Genomic DNA, 21,519 nt, shown 5'->3' on the forward strand with positions numbered 1-21,519 from the left:
TTTTTAAACCTTGATCACTAGAAAGAGATTGTGAAATAGTTATTGCATACAATGATTTTATTGTAGCAGTCACTTTTAAAATATCAATCAATTTTCAGAACATACATATTTCTTGAATTAAGTTGTAAAAAAGTCATTATTTTAAAGTTCATAGTATTGATTATCACTAATAGATAAAATCGAAAAAAGTACATTCTGCGGATCATCTTTACTTCTGTCATTGATTAAATTAGTATATTTAATCAATGTTTCTGCCTATTTTTGGTAATTTGACTCTTAACTATATCGTAATTAATTTTTTATCATATTTTATTATAGAAATATTACCTACAATTGATATTTTTTCAGTATCAGATTGATGGATAAAATAAATGTATTACAAATAATATGTTTACTCTATCTAATAGGCTCGGGTAGTGTTCAAATTACCTGTTACAGCTGTAACATATATTAATAATTGAGTATATTTAATATATGCTATTTATTTATTTGAAATTCTAAACTAATAATTACTATTTTTAAAAATAGAATAGATCTGTTATTTCTTTTAGTAGGAATAGCTTGAAAAACTTCTCGATTTTAAAAGGTAGGACATTACTAAATAGTAAATATCAAAGATATTAGGCAAGGTATATCAAACGTGAAACTAAAATTGCTATGTTGTATTCTGATAATGTATTGTCATAGAAATAACGATTGATCAAATCTGAAAGTGAATAGAATCTTAATTTGTAACTATTGGAGACTATTTACAGAATATTAGCTCTTTGATTTTTTTTGTTTTTTACCAACACACTACGTAACATTTTAGTGTTTAGTAGAATCATTCTATAATCAATGGTAAAACCAATTTAATGACAGATTAAATATTGGAGCAAGTTGGCTTGAATACAGTCACAAGTTTAATTTGTGTTAAATTAGTTAGTTCTAGCAATTAATATTGGATAATATTAAATAAAAATGGAGGTTTTAATCCCTTGTGATGGATATGTTCTGCTAAGTATAATTGAGACTATTCTTTAATAATTTGCTACATTATTAATTTAATTTTAGCACTTAGCAGCGGATTAAAGCTATGCCATGGTGGTTTGTCCTATCACTAACGAATGCTATGCATGTGATTTAGTCACAGAACATTCTTTAAAAACCACATCAACATGTCTGAGAGTGATATACTTATAAATAAACTGAAACTGAATGCAAAAGAAGTTAAAAAATCTAGTTGAAAGATGGTACATAAAAGTTCAAGTTACATTTTATTTAATGTTAAAATATAATTGTTATACAATTTTCAAAACCTAATATAATTAATGCTTTATACAGTTTTTTGCAATCTCTTGGGTTTTTTATTCTTCTTTGTTTTATTCTTTTTCTGAAAATCAAAATCAAACATTTTGTTAACAATTAACCATTTTATTTTAATTATAATTTTAAACAATTGTGTTTGACACTGGTAATAAAAAAACGTTCAATACTGATAATATTTCTTCTACCAATACATTAATAAATTTTGTATTTACCTTTTGCAATCGTTTAGCAATTAACATAACCTCTTTTGATTGATTATGAAATTTGGCAAAATCAGTTGTTTCATACTTATGAGGTTTAAAACTGTTTTGTCTTGAATTATTTGTAGGGTTTTGGGAAGTTGAACTTGTACTAGAACTTTGGTTATCAACTTTTATCTCTCTTATAATTGTATTTGGAGCATTTAGAACTTTTGGAACATTCTTTTTTACATTTGTATGGTCAATAATTTCTTTTTTAATTTCTTTAACCTAAAAATAAAAAAAAATTAAATAAATTGTTCACAATGCGATGGTAGTTTTGTCATATAAATGCATCAAGTATTGCAAGAATATGAAATACAAACAATTATTTAAAATCATGTTCAAATATTTTTAGAAACATCAATTCAAATATTAATTATGTATGATTTAATAAATTAATTATTAATATTTAAGCATAAATATTAAAATCAAATATATTATGTGGAAATTAAAATCATTTAAAGTTAATCTCACTTGAGTTGTTAAATAAAGTTTGTCTGGACATTCCATTGGGACACTAGTATTTAATGGTTCATTGTTACCGCTGTTTTTCTCTTGCACCTCTAGTGATTTTTTAAGAACATTATTATACTTAATTGTTTTCAAATACAGCTCATACGGCTGTTTATATACAATATTTGTTAAACCAATATGCTTCTTTGATTTTTTTTTGTTCACTTCCTAAATTAATAATTATATTTATAGCGCATAAACAAAAACAGACTGAAGAATATTAAAATCTATAATTAAGTACTTGGAATATAGTGATTTCCTGTGGCGTAAAACATAGAATTTCAATTTCATCATCAGGTAATTTATTTAAATCATTTAATAATGTAGGCAATGAGTCTTCTGCATTCTCTTTTGATTTAGAATAATCATGTAAGCTAATCATGTCAACATCTATATGCTTGACCACATCTTGTGTAAAACTATTATCCTCATTTAATTTCTCGGCCTGCTAAAATAATCATACCATAGTAATCACATCAACATATAAATTACTTTGAAGAAACATAAAAAATATTGTTTACATTTTCAAAAGTTTGTTCCCTTGCTTTTTTAACGATGTAATGGATTTCATGGAGACATTGTCGTACCAATGGAGGTATAGGCGAACAACAAGCCAATATGCCAAATGATTCTTTGGGCAACATTTCTGATATCTTAAGCAACATATGATTCGGTAGAATATATCTGAAAAAATAAAAATAAATATAGGAACGTCTCATTAACTTCACAAGTATTTTATCAAGTCCTTACCCTGGACTTTCATCTAATTCTCTAGCTAATTTATCTCTCCAAGCGTATATATGTTTGAGTGCATACATTTGCTGGATGTCAAACATTTTTTTACTGCGCTTATACATACTCAAGTGACTGTCTTCGCTTAAAATATTCACTTCATACCTCTAAAATGAAATTTAATTATTTTTAATAGTAATAAAATATCAATCAGTAAATTTTTACCGTTTTGCACACATCAGCACTTCGCTGAAATACTAATTCAATGTAGTTGCACTGGTTAGTAGACATTGCCATTAAATCTTTTTTGATCATATCATACACATAGAGTAAATAGTGAGTATCACTACGGGCGTAAAATATGGCTTCAGTCGATAAAGGCCTAAACCAAAATACAGAAACATTGTTATAGTTTTGAATGGTAGAACAAGATTTGTGAAAGATAATCAAAATATTTATTTTTATTGGTTTTAGATGATTATTACCTAGTTCTCCAATCATACAGTTGAAATGCTTTGTCAGCATCTACATTACAATAATGTTTTAGTAAGAAATCTAACCCTTTTCTAGAAAAGTTCAATATTTTGGCAGCTTGATACGTATCAAACATATTGACAACATATAGACCCAGATCTCTTTGCAGCCAAGGAATATCACTATCAGCTCCATGAAATACCTGAAAAGGTATAATAAAAGGTAATATTAAATAATGCATTTAATACAATTTAAATATATTATTACTTTAACTACAGCAGGATTAGTGAATATTTCATTGAGTATGTGCAATTTTTCACGAAGATGTAGTGTATCTATAATATAGTCTGCATTTCTAGTAGATATTTGCATTAAGCAAGTAAACCCTTGATATGTTCGATAACTATGAGCCTATTGAAAAGAGAAAAAAAAAATTATTTGATTTATTGATTGTTAAATCAATAAAAAGTTTGAATCCTACCTCTAAATCAACAGCTAATTCATTGACGTTTTTTAAATCTGAAATCATTAAATTTAATTGTTCTTCAGTATATACTTCAACAAATTTTGTATCTTCTAGTGATGCAGGCTTGACAGCTTTTGAGATTTTTAAGTGTTCATCTGGAACCTTGAATTCTTCTAATTCTAATTGATATGGATGTTTATAACTAAAGAAAAAATAATTTTAAAATATACATATATATTTTTTTGTACATATTTCAATGAAATATAACTACTTACAACATGATTCCATCTTCATTAGTTTCTAAACATAAATCTAATGGTATTTTACTGTTTGGTTTACTAGTAAGAAGGGGTTTAAACGGAACTGGTCTATTATCGACTTTGGTCTTAAATTTTAATTGTGGTCTTTCAATATTACGTCCATGTACTAATATTCTTTTTTTGTTTGCTGCTTGTGTATTGTCAGTAGTTTCTGATACAAAAGCTTTAGGGATAACAGATACACCCACATTCTTGAAAGACCCATTTAATGTATCAATATTATGTGTCTATAAAAAAAAAAATTATTATTTAATTTATTATTATGTACAATCAATGTTTATCATATAAGGTATACCACTCGGTCTAAGATTGTGTCATTTCCTTCTTCAATAAGTTCAAATTGATGATCTTCATCTTTATCTCGAATATTACCCGGGATTTTTTGATTTTTCAATAATGCAGATATTCTGTAAGTCAAGGAATTAAATAAGTTTATACCAAATAGCATAATGTGTAATATTCATTTCTATTATACATACAACTTGAGAACATGATGTTGACGTGATGAAACAGTTTTTTTAAATTTAGGGTAACTGTAATAAAAATTCCAATTTACTCCATTTGGCAAATTGTTAGAGGCTCGAGTGCCTTCAATAACTGTTTTAAAATCACTCTGCAAAAGTAATGGAAGTATACCATAATTCATGTAATTGCTTTTATATGACACATAAATTATGAATAGATTTTTATATATTCGATTTAAATTAATTAAAAAAAAAAAAAGTTTTTAATTAAATACCTTTAATGGATATTGTCAACACTAATAGTGAATAAATATATTAATTTAGTTAACTTAAAGTTGAAATATGTTTTTTACCAATATGTAATAATACAATAGTTAAATATAAATATGAATAAAAAAGATAGTTATAATGTTTATCCTAACCGTCTTCAATGAACAATAATAAATAAAATAATTTAAAGATGTGAATTGATTAATTAAAGATATATCATTTTTCTAGGGTTTGTAAGTTGAGACAATCTATATTTTAAATTTGTTGTTAAGATGTGTAAATACACAAGTAAAATTTACTTTTATTATTTAATAATCATTAAATTTACTATATGTATATTACATTCAATGGCAACTATTATATTATAATTCAATTTGTATAAATAGAAAATATATTATTTTATATCAACACGAAACCAGTGTGTTAGTTACGATCTTGAAAGTGGTTAATTAACTTACCATTATATTTAAGATGTAAACAAGTGGATTGTAATTCTTAACTCGTAAGTCAATACAAAATATCAATTCCTGGAGATTTCACTCCAGTATTTGCAAATGTCAAGCTTTGAAAAAAAGCAATTGATAAATTCAACAAACTTTAATCCATTCCAAATTCCAATTTCCAATACTCCACAGGCCAGACTTCAATCTCCAAGACTCCAAATCTAAAGTCGCGTGCGGTGTGATGTGATCACGCATTAATTTATCACTTTATCAGGTATCAAAGAGTATCAACAAAAATTGTGGAGTGATAACAGTGATCTATTACAGGTTAGCAAATTGTTTGCGTTTCAGTGTCGGAAAAGTGAACAATAAAACAAATAGTTGTATACAATTCTACAGCCACAGAAATACAAATAATTAATGAATATTATTCTAATATTGTGAATATTCCTATTACCTATTATAGGGCTATAAAATAATTTAATGAAATTTAAACTTCAAGAAGATTACGCTACCAAGTCCGATAAAACGTAAAAATATGGCAAATTTGTGTACAGTAGGTTTTGTTGTTATACAGTATTAATATTGTTAGAATTGTCTTGTAGGCCATGATCAAACTTTTAAGAATTTACGTTAGGTAAGACATAAAAACATTATCTGTGATCAGTGGATCAGTCGTAGGTTTTTAACGATATTTGAATTTTCAAGTGTGAGCATTTTACTATTTCACATTCTCAATATACTAGTTTAATAACTCGTCTATATAAAACTTAAAATATGAAAAAACAACGACAGATCATCGATAATGTTGGTATTTTATATTATAGGTCAATTTAGTATTTACTGTAATATTAAAGTTATCATAATAAAACTATATAATTCTACTTAATGTGAATTTGCTGTGGTGTATGTTTGTAAGACGGAGACGACATATAAGTTGGTAACGTCATCACAATTCTCGTTTTTAATGTGCATTTTTTCTATGTAAGCCATAAAACCTTTCTGGAATTTATCCATTTCCAGGCCAACCTAACGGACTTAAAATATACAAACATGGCACGGTCTAACTAACACCACCATTGCAATTACATATTATACGACATCGTCAAAGTGGTTCTTACGAGGCGAACTGTTGATTGGTGCACAGTACACACTACAGTGGTGATCCATGACAATTTTGTCATCGATCGATCATATTATTTAGACGTCGCAATTCATAATATTGAAATATTCCACCAGTCAACACGCGTACTGGTGTACAACTCTATCGAGTAAAAATTTATGTAATAATAATATTATAATATAACGAATAATGATTAACGATTAATTAAGCTACTCTGTACTCTGTACCACAGAATAGAACAATGTACCGTGTAGGTAAAAATAATTTAAAATACGCTCTCGCCGTCGTCGGACTTTAATAATAATTGAACATCTTTATTTTACGATTTATTTAATATATAGTGAACTTTACTATTCCTACACATCGGTCCAATTACGTGTTCGAGCGTTCTATTATTAATTATTATTCATAGCAATGTGTGTGCACGCGTGTGTGTGTAAATACGAAACGATTACACAACGTAATACGTATTCCCCCGTGCACATGTTGACCTGAATCGATCCGATTACAACCGGGTTGCACCGAGGCGTTTGTTGTTGTTATTGTTAATGGTAATACAATTACAATGTAATAACAATAATAATTAAAATGTTGTTTACGCGTCTCGTTCATTTCCGGGACTTTAATCTGCTGGTTGCCTAGGTGGTAATCTGCGATTAAATGGTCGGGATAAATGACGCGCGTGGCGCGTTCATCCTTCTTTTACGTCTCGTCAAAACACTCAAAACTACGATTTATTTATTATTTATTGATTTATGGACTACCGTCTATGGGTAATGGGTATTTTTGCTCGCCGACCAACGTCACGGTCACCGCCGCGTAATTGAAAACTTTTGCGCGTTCCTACTAAACACAGTTGGATATCACTACTCAGTACTCGAGAAATAACATTATTAACATTATTAATATTGTGTCACGTAATCGTTACGTATTTCTCTACGATTACCGCCCCTTCCCCAAAGCTTGACACGCAGTTTAGTTGTCGTCACAGTCGTCGGTATAGTCGGTGCGCGCGCTTTTGTCTTTGGTGGTGGCCAAAACGAGTAATCCACTGATAACGCGTAAATGCTTAATCGTCGTATATCGTTTCGTTAGTTTTTTGTTTAATACTTTAATCGTGCCGTGTCGCCCGAACCGGCTGTGTGTGTGTGATATATTCGCTGGTCGCGTTCGTAGACTCGTAGTATTTCGTGTCCGCATTCAAGTAAGCGCGCTCATCACTGCCGCCCGTCCGCTTTTCGCACCAGCTGACCGCCGCATCTTCGTCACCTACTGACCCACCGTCGCATCCGTATTTTTTTTTTTTTTTTATCATTAAATTCGTCTATAAACCACGGTCTATAGAGATTATTTCAAAACCTCTCGATCGTTTTGATTATCTTCTCGTTATCCGTTCGTCGTTCCATTTACTCGACCGCACGCATTACCAACAATGTCGGTTTCGGCCGTGAACAGGATTGGGCTCAGGGCTAAGATATGGAATTCACTGGCCGGCCGGGTTGGTCCGAAGACGTATTTCACCTACACGCCTCAAGTGTCGCAAGTATTGGACCGAGAGCCGAAGTGGGTGTCCGCCGACGAAGCCGTCCAGTGCATCAAGTCCGGTAATTTAGTGTTTTCCGTTCTCGTTAATTCTCTGCCACTTGGTCGACTCGATGCGTTCCGACGCGCCTGTGTTGCAAATATTTCTAGACTTTGTTCCACTGATTTTTTTTAAGTTTTAGTTATACGTAGTCATCTTGTCGATCCTGTTGAGCAGTGTTTCTTAAATAGTGTTCCCCGAAATTTGAGCCCTGTTTTCGAAAATTTCTTTAAAAAATCAAACTAAAAATTAGTAGTGGCTAGCGGGGAAAAAATTGTTATGCATTAAAACTATTGAAACCGAGTAGGGGTTCTAATTATCGAACTATAGCAACTTATTGTCGAGAGCTAAATAAAAATAGTTAACATTTTTTTTCCTCTATAATAGTGGACACAAAAAAGGGTTTCCACGGGTAAAAAAGTTTAAGAAACGCTGCTGTAGAGGAGTAAGTTAAGAAAAATGTACTAAGTATGTACAAACGTATTGTACCTATGTCCTATACCATTATAATATTATTTAAAGTTGGCTTATTAGTAGAAAGGGTGCCGGGAAGGGATATGGATCATTAAAGTTGTGGCGGTGCATCCAAAACAATTCAATCTTGGTCAAGTTAAGATAATATATTTAGGAAATCATATTATGTATTTAAAAATTATAAGTTTTTAAGTGTGTCCCAACATATTATAAACTCCTCTAGAAATGGATAATATTATTACCTATTATTATGTTTGTAAAATAGTTATTCAGTTCATGCCACTTACTAGCCGTACAACACTATTCACTGTAAATTATTATTTTCTTGCCCTTTTGAACTTTTATATAACAATAAATTACATTAATGGTTATACAACTTACCTTACCTAATTCAAAGGTTCACATTAATACCTATGCTAATTTAAGTGTTTAGCTCTGATATCATATACTTACCTAAGCAAAATTTTTTCTTCTTATTTGCATAAAAAATTTGCCTTTTAAAATATCACATAGACTATCATTTATTATAAAAAATAAATATTTATAGAATGTGTACTATCTCAAAATTGTAAAAAAATAAATAGTTATAGGTACTATAGATAATGTTTTTTATAAATAATTTACTTATTATCAACTTAATTACCTACTTGTGTTTCACCTGTTAAGCTTTTTTAATTGCTTTAAATTGTGAAGGTTAAAATAATAAAAATGTGTTTTGTAAATTTTGAAATTCATTTTAATATGAAATTATTATACATACTAACATTCAAATTGGAAATATTCAAATATATGCTTTTTTTTCTAATGAAGATAATAGAAAATAAAATTAAAGTATCCTAAATTTGCCTGTATGAATATAAAAATAATAAATAATTTTTAGGTAATAGGTACAGTTTATTTGTACCTTTTAGAATTTGTATACTATTAAAATAAAATGTATGTATTACTAGATGTCTGAAAAATAATGATATAAAATAAATTAATTCCACTGTAAATTTCTTTAGATTAATAATAAACATAATTAATATTTACATTCTCATCAAAAATATTAATTACAAATTAGAAAAATATATTACATTGGCTATTGAACATACAGTTGTACAAATAGTTAGTAGATCCTATTAAATTTTATAATATTGAGAATTTATATTTTTATCTTAAATAATAATGTTAATTTTTAATTTTTAATTAGTTTATAGAATAGATTAAAAATGATAACAATAATGTAAGATGCAGTAATTACACACTTCTGGTAATTTCAGTTCTTAAAAAGTATTTTGTTTCCAGATAATACAGTTTTTGTGAGCGGTGCTGCTACTACACCAATTGAAATTCTCCGTAGTATGACAGATCATGGAAAACAAAAGCAATTAAAAAATATACGCGTATGTAGCATTCACACGGAATTTGAGTCGCCTTATTCATCCCCAGAATGTGAAGGTATGCACATTTTTTTTTAATTTTATAACTGAAATTTTTTTTAATAGTTTTCTTTTTTTAGGAATATTTCGACCAATGGCCTTTTTTATTAGTTCCAATATGAGGAAGTGTATAAATGAAGGCCGTGGCGATGCTGTACCAATATTTTTACACGATATACCCTACGTATTTGAACGGAATGTTATACCAGTAGATGTATCAATTATCTCGGTAAGGAAATTGAATTAATTTTCGTTTAAAGGCCATAATACTGTTCATTGTCCATTTTGACCTTAACTAATCATCATAATTCAATTATAAGTTATAACCTTAATAAGCTGTACGAATAGTGACATAAGTGACAGTTAGTTATAATTATTATTTTTATAGCTAAACAAAATTATTTAATATTTAAAATTTGAAACCATAACCTGTTAATATTTACATAATAATAATTATATTATTTTAATTTCATTATAATTCAACATACTATGTTGTAGAAAGATTTTTTCATCTATGACTGTTAAAGTAAATATTATTTATATTTACGTAAGTTATCTTGATTCATTTGATAGTGATTTCTTGGTTTTAGTTTTTTAATAATTTTATCAATTTTTTTTTATAAATAGCAGTTTTGCATACCGTAAAAGTAAAAATATATATCTTTCTACTTTGTTAAAGCAATCGTCAATTATTAAAAATAAATAAATAGATTATCCTACTATTTACTATATATTTATACAAAATTTATAATAATTACAATATTAATTATTAAATAATTTGATAACTAATGGTTAGGTTAGAAGAGTTATCTAACTTAAAAAATAGATTAACCCTATATTAGAGGTTAGGTAATAACTGATAGTGTGATCAAATATTTATTCTATAATAACCACTTATCTTATTAATTTTACTATCAGGATAATATATTCAGATATTTCTTTATTAAATGTGAGAAAGTTTTTAAAATTAAACATTGTACCTATAAATATTGATAAATGTTGTTTTAGTTAAAAAATAAACATAAACAATAGTATTTATGTATAAATAATTAATATATTATAATATGAATATTTTTATCAAATAGAAATTATTTTTTTTATTACCTAATAATAAGTATTAAGTATTAATCTATGAACACCTTATGATTTTAAATTAAGTTTTATTATTACATTTGTATCTCAATTAGTAATAAAATGTATATGCATATATGTTTGAAATATCAATTCTATACTTTATTATTTAGTAATACAGTATACTTAGTGCTATATTTAACTCACTCATTTAGATTAAGAGAATGTAACAATGTAACAGTCTTCACTGTTTTACAATAATATAATACAGTCAAATAATTATTATGAACAATATTATTTGTTTTGCCAGAAACATTTTTTAATTTAATTATTTTTAAGATAGTTGTTAATAATTATGGTATAAATTTAGTTTAACACCCCCTCACAATCTGTTAAGTTTAGAAAGTGTTTTTTTTTCTATATTTGTTCTGTTGGCATCACACATACCTTATTATTCCACCCTAACAACAATTAATTTTTTATTTACATCTAGTTTGATATAGGCAGTGAAAAACAATAATTGTAAGTCATAATGTAAAATGTTATTAGTATATGCTAGTATTGCTTTTTTTTTTTAATTTCAAGTCAATAAAACGTAAACAAAATATGTATACATTTTCTCTTTAGTGTGAATCAGAACTAGATTTATAATATTGTAGTTCTACTTTATAGAGGAGTTCAAAAATACTTTTGAAGGAATATTATTTTGCTAAATAAATAGAATTGTATGAATAAAAGTTAATCAATTGATTAATAGATACTGTATAATATATTTTCATTTTCATTTTAAGTTCAAGTAAAATATAAATAATGATTTTATTGCTAACTAACATTTTTTTTTATACATAGTTAATTTATTGTAAATTAACATACAAATTGATATATTTATATATTCAATAGTATATTTTATTATGTATTTTGTTAATCAGGTAGTATGTTATTGATATAATTAAGAATTTATTTTAGTTCCATAAAGTAGTAATTATCAATCTGTTGTACCATTTATAATATTATATAACAATTATCTATGAGTAACAGTTTTTTTTTATTGTAATAATTATACTATTATATTAATTATTTGTTCTAGTAAAATATTTAAATATATTTTTAATAGTGTTTTTTCTATGTATATAATTATATACTTACTGTTTAACATGTTTTGTGTAATAGTTTAATATAATATTTATTTTAGGTATCACCTCCTGATCATCATGGTTTTTGCAGTCTTGGCACAAGCGTGGATTGCATTCGTTCAGCTTTGGGGAAATCAAAAATAATTATCGGTAAGTCAAATATTGATTCAACATTTTAACTAACAATATTTTCATTTTTATTTTTTTTTTCTTAAAGCACAAGTAAATAATTGTATTCCACGCACATTTGGTGAAGCCATCATCCATCAATCACATATTGATTATGCCGTCAGATGTGATCGCGAATTACCAGCTCATGAACACAAAGATCCAAATCCTACCGAAACAGCTATTGGCAAGCATATTGCTGATAACCTTGTTGAAGATGGTGCTACATTACAAATGGGTATTGGTGCAATTCCGGATGCCACGCTTACTTGCCTTAAAGATCATAAAGATTTAGGAATCCATTCAGAAATGTTCAGTCTTGGTGTTATTGATCTAGTAAATTCAGGGGTTATAACCAATCATAATAAAACATTTGACAAAGGACTAATTGTAACAAGTTTCTTAATGGGCAACAAGAAGTTGTATGATTTTGTTGATAACAATCCATTAATATGTAATATATTTTTTTATTGATTAATTATAAAATGTATATACCTAATTTAATAAATGTTATAGGTATGAGGCAAGTATCTTACACCAATAATGTACATATAATATCTCAACAACCTAAAATGACAGCAATTAACTCCTGTATTGAAGTAGACTTGACTGGACAAATAGTGTCTGGTTCTATTGGATATAGATTATATTCAGGTAAATAATATATAAGTTAGTTATTGGAATATTAGCTAATTAATATAAATTAAAATTTGTATTAGGGTATGGCGGTCAAGTTGATTTCATTAGAGGAGCTGCTGAGGGTTTCGACGGTAAGGGTAAACCTATTATTGCTCTAGGTTCTGTGAATCCAAAAACTAAAGATGCCAGAGGTTTACCAAGTAGTAAAATTGTGCCTAAAATTCAAGAAGGTAAAATATTAGATGTGTACACATTAGTTTTAAACATTGATGACATAAAATAATTTTATAGGAGCTACGGTTGTTACTACCAGTGCACATGCCCATTATATTGTAACTGAGTTTGGTGTTGCCTCATTATTTGGAAAGAGTTTGAGACAACGAGCACATGCCTTGATAAATATTGCCCACCCTGACCATAGAGAATGGTTAGAAAAAGAAGCATTTAACCGTTTAAAAGTTATGCCAAGTGCATGAGCATAATATGTATTTAACATTTCAATGTATTATTATTTTTTGTTTAATTAATAATCATATTACATAAATAATTTATTAATTATATTAATACACTTTTATTCTTATTTATTTGCTTAATATCTATCATATCAAGTATAAATTGATTGATAATAAATTGTAAATTGTAATTGGTTAATTTTTTAATTATTTTATTTTTACTAAAAAACATTTGTTATTGAATCATTAATGTAATATTCATTTAAAAATTAATATTGTCCATAGATAAATGCTTGAGATAAAATTTATCTTTAAAACATGATGTATATTTCTACATAGTATGGAAATAGTATTGTGGATCTCAATAATGTTATTAAAAAAAATCTTAAATTGTATAAAGTTTTCTATTTATACAGATCATACCTAGTATATTGCTAAAATCAAAGAATAAATTATTCTATTTTCATATAAACAAATAATTATAGATTTGTAATAAATGTATTTTGACTATTATGTGTACACCATTAATTAAAATTGTAATATTTATTATTGTATTAAAAATAGCATAAAACGAAAAGATTGAAACATGTTCATGATATAAAACCAGCTGGGAAAATATTGATTACCAAGTGATGGTTAAATTTATTAAGGATAAAGACTAAAACTGATATATTTTGATAAAATATAATCATTTATTTTATTTGTTATTACCAAAGAATTAAGGTAACAATATAGATTTGTATTATTTATGTTAAATATAATTCATAAAATGATAAAATATAATTATTACTTATTAGATTAAACTCGACTGATAAGAAATAAATATTAGAAGATCTATAAAAAAGTAATTTGCTGTCATAGTAAGTACGTTACTATAGAAAATACTTTACAGTATATATTATTCTAGGTACTTATGTCACAAACTTATAAATTATTATCAATTACTATTCATTACAGTACAATGTAAATTTTTAAATTTTCATACGACCAAGTTGGTTGTATAAAAATTAAAAATTACAATATTATTCACAATTTCAAAATATCTAATTAAAAGATGGTAGTTAGGTATCAATATTTAATCTACTTAAATTACATTTAAACTATTTTTAACTTTTTTAAGAAAAGTTGTACCTGTATGTGTTGTCTTCATCTTAACTAACCTACAATATAGCAAATTTGCATTCAGCAGAATTCATTTTATACTGTTTGCTTTAGTATTAGAATTAATTTATCTACTATAAAACTTAAAGGTAATAGTGTTACCTATGGAATCTTATAGGCATTTATAGGTGTTTTAATTTTTAAGTGAGTTATATCCATAGACCATAACATATTAGGATATTAAAATGTTCGTAATTTGTTTTAAAATGAAATTAGCAATAAAATCCTTAATATTATTACCTTGAAGTTTAATAATAGTTAAAATAACTAGTCTAAGCAAACAGCATAAAATGGATTCTGCTGAATTTTGTAATAGTATACGTTGTTAAGACGAAAACAGCGAGAAGACAGACGTCCTCTTAATGATAAATATTTATCAAAGTAATTTGAGTATTTAAAAATAATATGTTTTGATTTAAATAAACTTTTATGATAAATATTAAATAAGAAATATATAAGTACATAATTTTAATTTTTACGATGTGTATTCATAGTTAAAATGATTGTTAATTAGTAATTACTAATTAAGTACATGGACACATCACACATGGTACCTACTTACAAGTTACAATTATGAATTTTAAAACGGATTTATGAAGAAATGCCTTGTACGCACATATTGGCACACCCAAACTCTTGAAATATTAGGGAGGAGGCTAAAGACTGAAGTAAACTCAAGCACAATACAATAAGGCAAACTAGGCAAAGTGTCCCTTCGACCATCACGCAATAATTACATTAAATAAACCTTAGGTAAGTACATACTACCGTATTAATATTTTAATAAAATATGGAAAAAAATGTGTACTTAATCCTACTCGTACTTATATCAAATATGATATAAATTATAATTAACAGATTATGATCTATTCATCTATTTTTATTGTCAGCTAAAAAATAGTTTAATACAGAATCACTTTCCATGACATTGATTAAATCTTTTTTTTTGCTTTATAGTGTCAAGTTTGTGAATCGATCTTGCGATATATATGAACGTAACTAATTTTTTACTCGTCGTATTGTAGACTTAGTAGAGAATATTCTCACAGTCTTACAAGTACCACTGCTAAGAGGGATTGTATAATGTATAAGCTATAAATTCAACAATTTATATAAATTTGGAAAGATGTTGGGGAATACTCTTTTGCAATTTTCAGAGGTATTAATATTTGATTATCGGTTGATTGTTTTTAAAGACATTTTGCAATCATCATTTTTGCTTTCAAACTTTCCACATCAATACATTTTAAATAAAAATAAAAATAAATAATTTATTATTCATTAATGTTTCGTTTGATGTTTGAAACAAATAATTAACCTACTTTATAATGGTTTATATAAGGTTTTTTGAATAGTCAAACAGTCAAACATTAAAAAGCTATTAACACTATTAGTCAAGTTTGTACTTTCTTTAGAAAATATCTTTTTAAAGATTCATTATTATAATGTTTAAAATATTATAATATTTGGCACCTATATCATTTGCATAAAAACACATTAACACGGAGAATCCAGAACACCAGGACATTAATAGACTATTTATTTATAGTCAGAACTATGTATAGGCACTCAAAGTTTGAAAATTGGATAGTGACCGCTACATGCCCACATCGGGGGCACATAATATTTATTAAATAAAATTAATAATTATGTTATTTCTTAAATAATCTATAAATTATAATATAAGTAGCCAATAGGTACTTTTGAACCACTTTAAATCTATACAGTGTAGTATATTATAGTAGTATTTAGCACACAATATGTTGCATAAGAAGTACGGTATATAAATACGAAATAAAACAAATAAATAAAAATAGTAAATAAATAGTCGTATTTAAAAAATGATTAATGATAATCCAATTAAATTTTTTTTATATTAGAGTCAATTGACAATTTTATATAATAGAGTACACTGGAACAAATCGTTACCTACTCAATTTACAGTTAATACTTATAATAGTCACTCCGATTAATCGCTATACCTACTCAAAAATAAATATTATTAAATAAAAGATAAATATTTATCATTATTGATGCTAAAAATAGAATTTGATAATTTGACATAATCATGTCTCATTTGACATGATAGTGTTTGACAAATTCATTCGGTCGTATATCAGTTTGATTTTGATCACCGAGTCAAGTAGTTAATGTAATTATGTATCATTAGAAAATTTTTCACATATTTTATGCACAATGGAACCATCTTATATATAGCCGATACACAAAATCGAAAAATAAATGTTCAGCCGTTTGGAAAAAAATTTGATACCATCGGTTAAAGTGCTTCTAGAGCTTCTACCATTGCTTTGAAAATTTGGTTGCCTAACCAACAAAAATGACGGAATATTTGGAAATAGAAAATTGAAAATTGTTGAAAAATTACATCAACTTTTTTAAATTTTACATTACAGTAATTCATAATAAAATATATACATACACATTACAATATGTAAGTACAAAAATTAAAAATCAATTTTTTTTTCGTTTTGTTTTCACAAAATGACAACATTCTTATCAAAATGGGCGGTAAGTGCTAAGTGGGCTTGTAGGCTTACCATGGTATTTTGATGGTTGATTATTTCATTATGAGCTTAAAATAACTATATATACCTATAATAAAGTAACGAATTGATCAAAATATTTTTTATTATAGTATATTTAAAAAGTGGTGTTGGTGTTACATAAATTTGTTGACACCCTTTCAGAAAAGGAGTGTACACTTTTTATCGATGTACATTTTACCAGCTGTATATGATGTCTTGTCGTATAATACCAGCTGGAAAATCGCGGAGAACTGGTGAATGTTATATATTATTATATTTATACTAATAATCATATTATATAAATGATAAGAAGGGTGATGACCAGTTGCCTTAGTGGTGGTTTCGACACTTAAAAATTGTGCTAGTTGTTGTCCTCAACTGAATATAACAATTACTTTCAACGTAACGCATCTGGTATAAAGAGGGTAATTTTCCCTGCATGCTTATAATAGTGAAATTAGACGGAACATTTTTTTCGTTTAAATTTATTATTTTTTATTTTTCGATAATTACAATGTATAGCACTTATTATATTATCATTAAAAATCTTTTATTACAATATGTTTTTTTCTGTTTTAATTATTAAATACTAATACTATAGCTGTACCGTCGTCCGTCACTTCATACTAGAATACTATAGGTAGATGTATTATTATGGTTGTATTATTCATGTATAATATGTTTGAGGTAACTGGTTAGGTATATGTCCGATTTAAATTCATGTTTCATTGATCTAAAAAGATTCCTACGAATTTTGATCGTTTTATATAATAAGAATAACATAACAATCTTTAATAACAAGGCTTACTTTCATAAAACGTAAAATATATAGGTACACTGTGGAATAGGTAACTATTGTAAGTATTTGTTATTTATTATGGTAGGACCATTTTTACAAATTAAAAAATCGTTATTATTAGGGGTTGAATTTTAAAGTACATGCTTCTTTTTTATATATGAGATAGAAATCTAATTTTTAAATATAAATTCGTTTCATGTCATTCTGATTCCAAATAAACCAATTTAATTTGGATTTTTTCGGCTTTATTTTCATGTAAATACTTCTTTTTTTTTTTTTTTGCTTTTTCAGTTATTTTATCTGTAAAATTTTTATACATTTATCATGCTACTATTAGAGTAATAATAAAAAATTGAATTAATAAGAAACGTACAACCCCAGAATGTGTTATAGGTATTGGGTTTTATTGTTTTCATTATCGGATTATTTATTAAATGTATAAAACTTACGTATATAGATTATTATCGATCTACGTATTATAGCAAGCAGTACCTATACCGGGCTATACGGTCATAGTATGCCTTTAACATTGATATCGATCATTAAATTTCAAAATTTAAGATTTAGTGTTGTGATTTGAAACCTCTTGTATGAAGTATGCACCGATCAATTCAGTAGATGTAGAGAGTCGTTTTCTACGTATAAAAATATTCCGCCGGACAATATATATAGAGTTAGTTTCACTACTGCAAATTAATTCTTTCTTTATTCATTTTTATAACTAGTTTGAGTTACTTTTTGGTCGTTTTTTGCCTTTTTAAAAAAACCGTGTGCTCTTTTAATTGCTTATTATGCTTTAAAATCCGAACCCTAGTCATTATCTATAGGTAATTATAGTTGAATAGTTCGAAACTTTTCCTATGCATTTCTATTTCAATCTTTCAATATTAACGATAAAATCATATTAACACTACAATAAAAAAGGTTGATGATCGTTGTAAAAAAAAAAAAAAACAAAAAGTTTAATTATTTGAAAGTATTGTCTTTATAGATTGTTTACTAGACATTTTGATGCGTAACTATTAAAACAGTTCAACAAATAAATTATTAATAAGTAAATAATTGGGATGAGTGTGCTTGCTACTTGGTGAATCGTTCTATACTCACGTCATCGACACACCAAACTTACGAAAGAGGAAAGATTCCAGTAAAGCCAGGAGAGGAATAGAAGAATTCATAATAAGTTATCAGTCTACCTCCTCTCAAAGCAAAATAATGGTCACTAAATTAATTTTTAAAGGTGTATTGTAAATTAATATACTTAATTATATACTTAAGCGTAGGGCTTCAACACAAGTGATGGATTATATATAAATAATATAGGTATAATTATATATTTAAAGAAATATTATGGTCTTATTTAAGTATCTTACCTTACCTAACGTAGTAGCCTATAAATTCAACAAAAATTGCATTTCTTGTGAATACTATATACAATGCAACGGAAAAGTACAACATTTCATAATATTGTACAATAGTATAACTATATATATATATTACATATTATACTATAGTCTATAACATATGACCATGTTTAAAGTACCCGCTCTTAGTTACCCACAAAATGATTATATTTGTTTAGGTATATAATAACGTGTATCCCTATACATATTATTAATATAATACTGTATACATGTAAACGATTAGGAGCCTGCGGGGGTGGCGGGCACTGGAGGGATCGAGGGTTGGTTTTCGAGAGGTCTTGAGTGCTGACGCGACGGTCCCTCTCACGTTTGTATCACACGATTTATTGGCTCGCACTTGAACCATATTATATTATATAATATAATATACGTGCGCATAAATAACACCCTTTGTAACTATCATCCTATTCCTAATCGGGTAAATATTTATTCGAATGTCATGTATTATGTTGTACATTGCGGTATTTCAAAATATAAATACCGGATTATAGGCATTTCTGATTTCTACTTATAACATACCCTTACACGAATTGAGATTAAATAAATAATTGTTATTTATTTGATTTATAGTATTATTATAGTTGTATTTTTTTTTTTTTGAAAAACTCGTGTTTTTGTTCATTATAGATTGCTATACTAACTGAATAGCGGCATTTCTTTGTGAAAAAAAATAAAAATCTTCAAATTATTATAAAATTTCTTATCAAAAAACTGCGTATCAATATTAGGTAATTTTAAACACATTTGAATCCCCGTCAGTCTTTTCTTATGAGTTATGATTAAAAATAGAAATAGGTAATCGCTAGATGACATTTTTTTGGATTAGATGGGAGGGGTTTGTAACTACTTTTTGAAACGTGTTCCCTGTCCAATAATGAAAAATTCAAAATATGGTAGGTATTTGGAAAAAATTTAGAATTTTGCAAAGAAAAAAAATCGTAAAAATTTAATAGTAAAATTAAAAACGTGAAATACGTGCCTACACATAAAAAAGTCTATTTTCTTGAAAATTATGTAAGTAGAATATAATATTTATTGTCTAATAATATCATAATATATAATATATAATTCAGCGTTTCTTAAACTGTGTTTCCTGTGAACCCTGGAGATAAATTGATATGTTTTTTATACTACATTATGTATATAGTCGAAACAAGAACAATTATCAATTTAATAATATTGTAATAATTGTATTTTTGTAGTGGTAACTGTCATCCAATGAACTTTCTGAATAAATTTTAAATAGTCTATATAGTCTATATAGGTAGTACGTTGCAACTACCAGATGATACTCAGTTGTCATACAACTATATTTATACATTATATACGAGTGTGCACGACTATATAGCTGTAGAAGCTGGACTCGAGCAAAACGTGAGTAGGTATATGATTATTAAAATGTCCATAGTTCGACGTTTAAATTAGCATCGTTATTGTCGCAAAAATATTATATTATGCACCTGTAATCTTACCGTACCTTATAGAAATGATTAAAAAAAAAAAAATCACCGGACACATCAGACAACTCTGCTAGGTAGTTATTTATTTTATTTATGCAGAATGATTTGACAGTTTTTTTTATATTCTTAATGAGACTAAATGTGACTCTAATGAGTAACGGTTTTTCTTTCTCGCCGTAGACGGCGCAGCGTGCGAATTTCTTGTACACCAACGTTTATTTGTATGTTTAACGGAATATTGGACTTGAGGACCGCGAAGTAAGTGATTTTTATACACAGATAATTTTTTTTTTTCACTCACACAAGCGTGATTGATTGTGTAGCAGTTATAATAGTAAGTAATAAGCTATACCAGACATTGAAATAATCGCAGAGAAATATGTAATGGGCTCTTTTCCGTTATTCGATCACCTGCATGTACATAAAACGTCATATTGCTGCAACTATATATAGTATACGCTATACATGTAATGTCTACAGCAGTCTACACGCGCTTATGCCTTTTATACATTTGTATCTATACATTATATAGTTACTGATTTACTATTTAATATTGTATAAATGTATTAAGATTACATCAAGTAGATATATACTTATTTGATACTGCATTACTACAGTATAAATACTAAATGTTTCAAAAATGATTAAATTAATGTTTACGTGTATATACATATAATATTATGTTATATAGTTATATAGCTGAACATTAGATTATATAAATATGGCATGATGCGAATAATAATTACAGATGACTATATAGATGATCTGATATATTTATTTTTTTCCTCTATAGACTATAGATACTAGGTAGGTAATAGGTAATAGGTAATAGGT

At 26.9% G+C, this 21,519-nt stretch overlaps 2 protein-coding genes across 3 annotated transcripts; one reads left to right on the forward strand and one right to left on the reverse strand.

Annotated features, from left to right (window-relative positions):
• Positions 1 to 1,237: 1,237 nt before the first annotated feature.
• LOC114123313 (exosome component 10) lies at positions 1,238 to 6,320 on the reverse strand. 2 transcript variants are annotated; one of them, XM_027986252.2, is made up of 14 exons: positions 5,248 to 6,320; positions 4,535 to 4,668; positions 4,351 to 4,462; positions 4,011 to 4,282; positions 3,751 to 3,937; positions 3,537 to 3,680; positions 3,281 to 3,471; positions 3,021 to 3,177; positions 2,814 to 2,962; positions 2,585 to 2,747; positions 2,305 to 2,508; positions 2,025 to 2,231; positions 1,521 to 1,778; positions 1,238 to 1,372 (listed from the first exon to the last, which is right to left on the reverse strand). In XM_027986252.2, the coding sequence occupies exons 1-14, from the start codon at positions 5,248 to 5,250 to the stop codon at positions 1,316 to 1,318; spliced, it is 2,238 nt and encodes a 745-aa protein (XP_027842053.2). In that variant the 5' UTR covers positions 5,251 to 6,320; the 3' UTR covers positions 1,238 to 1,315. The 2 variants fall into 2 exon arrangements, with proteins under 2 accessions (XP_027842053.2, XP_027842044.2); XM_027986243.2 differs by having other exon boundaries at positions 2,305 to 2,511.
• A 905-nt stretch (positions 6,321 to 7,225) lies between these two features.
• On the forward strand, positions 7,226 to 13,486 carry LOC114123337 (4-hydroxybutyrate coenzyme A transferase). The gene is made up of 8 exons (XM_027986273.2): positions 7,226 to 7,959; positions 9,699 to 9,851; positions 9,913 to 10,061; positions 12,096 to 12,186; positions 12,254 to 12,658; positions 12,721 to 12,858; positions 12,924 to 13,073; positions 13,135 to 13,486. Exons 1-8 carry the CDS (start codon positions 7,788 to 7,790, stop codon positions 13,317 to 13,319), a joined length of 1,443 nt encoding a protein of 480 aa, XP_027842074.1. The 5' UTR covers positions 7,226 to 7,787; the 3' UTR covers positions 13,320 to 13,486.
• The last annotated feature ends 8,033 nt before the right edge of the window (positions 13,487 to 21,519 follow it).

This window comes from Aphis gossypii, chromosome 3 (genome assembly GCF_020184175.1).
Source record: "Aphis gossypii isolate Hap1 chromosome 3, ASM2018417v2, whole genome shotgun sequence".
Taxonomy (NCBI): Eukaryota; Metazoa; Arthropoda; class Insecta; order Hemiptera; family Aphididae; genus Aphis; species Aphis gossypii.